At 51.9% G+C, this 7,500-nt stretch overlaps 1 protein-coding gene across 9 annotated transcripts in view; it reads left to right on the forward strand.

The window, feature by feature from the left end:
• The window catches only part of tbc1d4 (TBC1 domain family, member 4), a 55,915-nt gene that overhangs the window by 25,125 nt on the left and 23,290 nt on the right, over window positions 1-7,500 (forward strand). For 8 of the 9 annotated variants that reach the window (XR_009705853.1, XM_061225649.1, XM_061225650.1 and 5 more), the window contains exons 5-9: window positions 2,106-2,238; window positions 3,340-3,431; window positions 3,966-4,076; window positions 5,360-5,485; window positions 6,223-6,270. Coding sequence is in view for 8 of the 9 variants with exons in the window: in XM_061225649.1 (XP_061081633.1) it covers window positions 2,106-2,238; window positions 3,340-3,431; window positions 3,966-4,076; window positions 5,360-5,485; window positions 6,223-6,270 (510 nt within the window). In the remaining variant the exon portion in view is untranslated. Of the gene's footprint in view, window positions 1-2,105; window positions 2,239-2,421; window positions 2,461-3,339; window positions 3,432-3,965; window positions 4,077-5,359; window positions 5,486-6,222; window positions 6,271-7,500 lie in introns of those variants that run through there. The other variant, XM_061225651.1, reaches the window with a different exon arrangement.

Consider the following 7,500-nt stretch of genomic DNA (forward strand, 5'->3'; position numbering starts at 1 on the left):
TATAGCCTAGTGCCTTGGGACCTGGAAAGTTGGTGGTTCAAGACCCAGTGTTGCCATAGCTGTTTGGCCCTTGAGCAAGGCCCTTAAGACCCCACAGGGAGTGGCCCCTGCTTAGTCTAATCAACTTTTAAGTCGCCGTGGATAAAAGTGTCAGCTTCACTGTAATGTAAAGAAACCCACGGCAGCACTTTAACTTTCTGACCCCTGGACTTTCCTCTTCTGTGTCTGGGCTGCTGTTCCAGAAAGCGCATGAGAGGATCTGCTGGACGGTCCGGCCCGTGTGTGAGAGGAGAATGTGTTTATCGCTTGTGTCAGGAGTCTGGCGCGGAGAGCGGGGGCAAGGGGGTGGGAAAAAAAACCGTCAGTTGGTTTTTAAATAAATATTTTATTGGTGTGTATTTATGCAACCATCTTTTCTTTGGAGAGCGTTTTAGCAATAACATTGGGGATACTTATTTCTGTTATTTATTTGGGTTATTGAAATAAAACAGATTTTTATTGCCATATTGAAGTGTGCTATGGGCTTGTCTTAGTGGAGTTGCTTGCGCCTGGCTTGTGCTAGCACTCTGGGCAGCTGCTTGGAAGGTGTCCCATGTTGAATTTTAGCGATGGTTTATCATTAAGGATGACATACTTGGCGTTGGTTGAATTTCGTGTCAATGACCTCAGCAGACTCTGATGTTCTGTGTTGTACGGCTGTGTTTAAAACGAGCTCTCTCGGTCCCGAATTGCGTACCGTGGGCAAGGAGACGACATTAGCCGGTTTGCGAGATGTCTACTCCGCGTGAAATTGCTCAACCCCATCGATCCGGAAAGCGGTCTGTAATGTTGAGACAGGGTGGAGAGTCTAGCCTGTAGGCGTGCCGGTTGTTTTTATCGTTCTCTGTCCAAAACTGGTTCTGTCTGTTTTGCTGTTTCCGTACCGCAGAGGAAAGGAAAGCGTACACACGCGGTCTACAACGGCCCTCGTCTGTCTGAACTACGGCTCGTTTAACCGGAGTGTCTCTGCTTCTGTATTCTGATGTGTTTTATTCACCATCCTCACATTCACCACCATCTTTAGACTGTTTGGGAGAATGTGAACTGTGCATATTCTCATTTTGACTCCAGCTGTGCAGATGGTGTTGTTTGGAGAGCGAGAGATGTCTGAATGGAGAAATTTGTGGAGAGTGATGACTGTGAATGTTTTTATTTTATGATTGAAGATTGACATGAAGGTCTTTGAAGGCAAAATAGTTTATGATGATTTAAATGATGTGGTTTGGTGAAGGGGAGATGGTTGGATGCTGTGTTTGATGAAAAAGAGATGTCTGAATGATGTGGTTTGAGGAAGAAGCACAATGTCTGAATACTGTGTTTGAGGAGCAGATGTTTGAAATATGTGTTTGAACAGGAGATGTTTGAATGATGTGGTTGGATCAAGAGGTGTTTGAATGTGGTTCTGTGAAGAGGAGGTGTTGCAATGTTTCGGTGCTTTGGTGAAGAGGACACAGGTGTATGTGTGTTCTGGTGAAGAGGTGTGTGTGTGTGATCAGGTTTCTCTCTGTAGGTGGATAAGGTGTGTGTGTTTGGTAAATAGGTGAGTGTGCGTGTGTAGGTAGATGAGGTGTGTGTGTCTGTGTTTTATGTGGATGAAGTGATGCTGACTCTGAAGCAGGTGGATGAGGTGTGTGTGTGTGTTGGTAAAGGTGTGTGTTTGTGTGTGTGTGTGTGTTGGTAAAGAGGTGTGTGTGTTGGTAAAGGTGTGTGTGTGTGTGTGTGTGTGTTGGTAAAGGTGTATGTTTGTGTGTGTGTTGGTAAAGAGGTGTGTGTGTGTGTGTGTGTTGGTAAAGAGGTGTGTGTGTGTGTTGGTAAAGGTGTGTGTGTGTCTGTGTATGTGCGTGTGTTGGTAAAGGTGTGTGTGTGTGTGTGTTGGTAAAGGGGTGTGTGTGTGTGTGTGTGTGTGTGTGTTGGTAAAGGGGTGTGTGTGTGTGTGTTGGTAAAGGGGTGTGTGTGTGTGTGTTGGTAAAGGTGTGTGTGTGTGTGTGTGTGTTGGTAAAGGGGTGTGTGTGTGTGTGTTGGTAAAGGTGTGAGTGTGTGTTGGTAAAGGTGTGTGTGTGTTGTAGGTGGACGAGGTGATGATGACTCTGAAGCAGGCCTTCAGTACAGCCGCTGCTCTGCAGAGCGCTAAGACTCAGGTGAAGCTCTGTGAGGCCTGTCCCATGCACCACCTGCACAAGCTGTGTGAGAGGATCGAAGGTACGACCCCCCCAAACCCTGACCCCTAACCCTGACCCCGACCCCTGACCCCTAACCCCCAACCTCCTGTCTCATGCACCACCTGCACAAGCTGTGTGAGAGGATCGAAGGTACGACCCCCCCCAAACCCTGACCGCTAACCCCTGACCCCGACCCCTGACCCCTAACCCCCAACCTCCTGTCCCATGCACCACCTGCACAAGCTGTGTGAGAGGATCGAAGGTATGACCCCCCCCAAACCCTGACCCCTAACCCCTAACCCTGACCCCGACCCCTAACCCCCAACCTCCTGTCTCATGCACCACCTGCACAAGCTGTGTGGGAGGATCGAAGGTATGACCCCCCCAAACCCTGACCCCTACCCCTAACCCCTAACCCCTGACTCTCTAACCACAACCCTATCAGAGGAGTGAAGGTACGCCCCGTACCCCTGACCCTGACCCCTAACCCCTAACCTCTAACTCCCTAACCCCCTGTCTCATGCACCACCTGCACTGGCTCTGTGAGATATCCGGAGACAAAGCCAGACTGTCCCCGCCTTATTACTCAATCTTATTACATTACAGGCATTTAGCCAACACTCCCAGCCAAACACAATGTCTTACACAGTATCCATTTATACAGCTGCATACACTGTTCTCTGAGCCAGGTTCAGTGCCTTGCTCGAGGGTACACTGCAGCGTCCTACCTGGGAATTGAACCTGCCACCTTTAGTTTACACTACTTTTACCTTACACTAACCGGGGCCTGATCATACTACACTGCCGACCCTTTTCAGTCATCACAGCCCAGTCAGTGAGTCAGTCAGTGAGTCAGTCCGTGAGCCAGTCAGTGAGCCAGTCAGTGAGCCAGTCAGTGAGACAGTCAGTGAGCCAGTCAGTGAGCCAGTCAGTGAGACAGTCAGTGAGCCCAGTCAGTGAGCTCAGTCCGTGAGCTCAGTCCGTGAGCCCAGTCAGTGAGCCAGTCAGTGAGCCAGTCAGTGAGCCCAGTCAGTGAGCCAGTCAGTGAGCCAGTCAGTGAGCCCAGTCAGTGAGACAGTCAGTGAGCCAGTCAGTGAGCCAGTCAGTGAGACAGTCAGTGAGCGTTCCTCTCTGTCCGCAGGCCTTTACCCCCCGAGGGCGAAGCTGTCGATCCAGCGCCACCTCTCCCAGCTCTCTGATAACGAGCAGGCCGACATTTTTGAGCGGGTTCAGGTAAGGTCACCTCCTCCTCCTCCGCCTGGCAGAGCGGGAAAACAGAGGTGCCTCTAAGAGAACACGGCGTGCTGAATTCCTCACCTGTCCGTGAAGCTCTGCTGCCTAGGAGAGAGCTTAGGGAGAACTCCTGACAAATACGTTTATTTATTTACCCCAAATATGGTGTGATCTCAGTGGTCTCCAACCCTGGTCCCAGAGATCAACAGGGTTTGCTGGTTTTCATTACTACCCTACACTTAATTCATGAATTAATTGATTAATTAGAGCATTTCAGTACACAGTTAACTCACCTCACCTGGTTACCTGGGTCTCAACAGGGCGCTGATTTTAAGGTGAAAACAAAAACCAGCAGATCCAGTAGCTCTCCAGGACCAGGGTTGGATAGACCACTGGTCTTAACTCATTTGTGTCTTGACATTTGTGTGTGTGAAATGGCGTTGGACCTTGACGTAAGGTTGACGTCGTCAGAAGAAAAGGCAGTAAAAGAAAGCGTCTCTGACGGGTTTCTCTCCCTCCTGTGTTGTGTGTCAGAGGATGAAGCCGGCCTCGGACCAGGAGGAGAACGAGCTGGTCATCCTGCAGCTGCGGCAGCTGTGTGAGGGCAAGCAGAAGGCCCACCTGCACATCGGGGAGACAACACAGGTACAGCCCACCTGTCCGGGACCAGCCCCATTCACCTGTGCCCCAAGTCCTGTTACCCCAAGTCCTGTTACCCCAAGTCCTGTTACCCCAAGTCTTGTTCCCCCAAGTCCTGTTACCCCAAGTCCTGTTACCCAAAGTCCTGTTACCCCAGTCCTATTACCTTGGTGCTGTTCCCCTGGTCCTGTTACCCCAAGCCCTGTTACCCCAAGCCCTGTTACCCCAAGCCCTGTTCCCCCAAGCCCTGTTACCCCAAGTCCCGTTCCCCAGCTCCTTTCCTTAGTCAAAAACCGCAGCCTGTAGCCTCGTGGCTAAGGTACATGACTGGGGCAGCCTGTAGCCTAGTGGCTGAGGTACATGACTGGGGCAGCCTGTAGCCTAGTGGCTAAGGTACATAACTGGGGCCTGGAAGGTTGGTGGTTCAAGACCTGGTGTAGCTACCTGGTGTAGTGGGGTTTAGGGCCTTGTTCAAGGGCACATTGCTCCAGGGGGGATGGTCCCCTGCTTAGTCTAATCAACTGTAAGTCGCTTCAGATAAAAGCGTCAGATAAATAATTGTAAAGGCAGAATCGCCTGGTTGCTGGGCTTTTAACACCCGAGGGGAGTGTAGTGAGAGGGCGCTTGGGTGTGCCCGTGATGGGTGAGCTGGAGGGGGTGGTGTGAGAACACACACCTCTGGCTAGCGTGCGCTACAGGGACATGGAGACTCTCTGAAGACGGTTCTGTGACGGTCACGGTACTGGAGCGCTGCTACAGAGGAGCAGCCAGGACCGACGTCCTTCTCCCTTTGAAGCCCGTCCAAACTCACTTGTGCTAATCTGTGATAGTGTTTACATGGGGGGGGGGGAAAAACACAATCGTGTATCATTCTTCAGGAAAGACATCGTAGTGAAAGCTGTGTGTGCGTGTGGGTCAGACCTGGGTCAAATTTGTAATCGTCTTTGATTCAAATACATTACGCTACGCTTTATTGAGCTTGTCTGCTGTATTGGAACCTATGAAATACTCTCAAAAAAGTGCAGTCCCTGCCTTCTGGTCCTCTTGGTTGGCTCGGTTGCACCAGGCAAGATCAATCGAGCACAGAAAAGTTTTAGATCCAAAACAATTATGTGTGTGACCCAGGTCTGCTGTGTGTGTAAACAGAATGTACATTTCCGTGTGCGTGCATGTGTGTGCATGCCGGTCCACACTCCCAGCTGTTTTCACATGTATTGTGTGTTGTACTGTATCGTCTCAGTGGAATATCCTACATTGTGGTTTGATGAGACCCCCCCCCCCCCGCTCAGACCCAGAACGTCCCGAACAGCGTGTCCTTGGAGAGCAGTGCTAGCGTGGGGCGCTTCACCCTGGACATCCTGAAGAACAAAGCCCGCACCTCCCTCACCAGCTCCCTGGAGAACATCTTCTCACGGGTACCCCACCTCCACCCGCCTACGTCACACCCCCACCTGCCTACGTCACACCTCCACCCGCCTACGTCACACCTCCACCTGCCTACATCACACCCCCACCCGCCTACCGTCACACCTCCACCCGCCTACGTCACACCTCCACCCGCCTACGTCACACCTACACCTGCCTACGTCACACCTCCACCCGCCTACCATCACACCTCCACCCGCCTACGTCACACCCCCACCTGCCTACATCACACCTCCCCCCGCCTACCTACCATAACGCCTCCGCCTCCACCCGCCTACGTCACACCTCCACCCGCCTACGTCACACCTCCACCCGCCTACGTCACACCTCCGCCCGCTTATGTCAGCGGGGGTCTCACAATGACCTGCTCTTGATGCAGGCACCAGCCGTGTGTGTCTGTGTGTCTTTGTATGTGTGTGTGTGTGTGTGTGTGTGTGAGAGAGTGTGAGAGTGTGAGAGAGAGTGCCATCAATTGTAAAGCACTTTGGATAAAAGCATTATATAAATGCAGACATTCACCATAAACATCTGAACTGCACACATTTCATTGCCTGTTCCTTTCGAAGATGTGCAGATTTAAGGTGGATTCCTGTGATTAATGTCTAAATGATGACATGTTCCGGGGCAGGCCTGTGCTGCGTGACGTGTTGTTGGCGTGTTGTTGGCGTGTTGTTGGCGTGTTGTTGGCGTGTTGTTGACGTGTTGTTGACGTGTTCTCTCTCCTCAGGGGAGCCGCATGCGGGGTCGGCTGGGCAGCATGGGCAGCACTGAGAGGGTGAGTACTGAGGGCCGGGGCATGCATCACTGACTCTGTTGTCACTCCAGTGTGAAGCAGAGACTGCCGGGAACCTGCTGTGTGTGTGTGTGTGTGTGTGTGTGTGTGTGTGTGAGTGTGTGTGTGTGTGTGTGAGTGTGTGTGAGTGTGAGTGTGAGTGTGAGTGTGAGTGTGAGTGTGAGTGTGTGTGTGTGTGTGTGTGTGTGTGTGAGTGTGAGTGTGAGTGTGAGTGTGAGTGTGAGTGTGAGTGTGAGTGTGAGTGTGAGTGTGAGTGTGGTACGGACTCGTGACTGTGCCGTGTGTGTGGGTTTCCATGAAATCGCAGCGTGGAACACGTGGATGAGCGACGTTACATTACATTACATTATTGGCATTTGGCAGACGCTCTCACCCAGAGCGACGTACAGTTGATTAGACTAAGCAGGAGACTATCCTCTCCTGGAGCATGGCAGGGTTAAGGGCCTTGCTCAAGGGCCCAACGGCTGTGCAGATCTTATTGTGGCTACACCGGGGATCGACCTGCCGATCTTGCAGGTCCCCGTCATGTACCTTAACCACTATGCTACAGGCCGCCCCTGTTGAGTGATGTTGAGCAGTACTCTGTTGTGGACACTGGTGGTCCAGCTCTCTCCGGCCCTGCTGGGTAAACACCTCGCTGGCTTCGGGGTTGGAGAGCCTGTGTGTGCTCTCCCGGGCCGTTTGAAATGGGGAGCCCACAGCCGCCCTCACTAGAGTGCAGAATGTGGGGCGGACGGGGGGCCTACTGAGGGAGGGGGTCAGATGGGGTCACAAATCACCACGACAACGCTCACCGCAAAACATCTCACATGTCCCTGGTGCTACCCACAGAGCGTGTGTTTTCCTTTTAAAGAACAACATTCCCCCGCTCTCCTGCTCTCCACTCTGAGGGTATGCCTGCAACCTAGTGGCTAAGGTACATGACTGGGACCTGGTGGGTCAAGCCCCAGTGTAGCCACAATAAGATCAGTGCAGCTGTTGGGCCCTTGAGCTAGGCACTTAACCCCACATTGCTCCAGGGGGATTTGTCCCCTGCCTAGTCTAATCAACTTCAAATCATTTTGGATGAAAAGTGTCAGCTAAAATAACTAATGCGCTTCATGGTGGGTTCATGGTGGGTCTTCATAAGCACTTGCAGTGTGCAGTTAGCAGTCTCTCTGTCTATTGTTAGTTCTTTGCACCTGCAGTACTGATGACGTAGTCGCCAGAGCG

This window comes from Conger conger, chromosome 17, assembly GCF_963514075.1.
Source record: "Conger conger chromosome 17, fConCon1.1, whole genome shotgun sequence".
Lineage (NCBI taxonomy): Eukaryota > Metazoa > Chordata > Actinopteri > Anguilliformes > Congridae > Conger > Conger conger.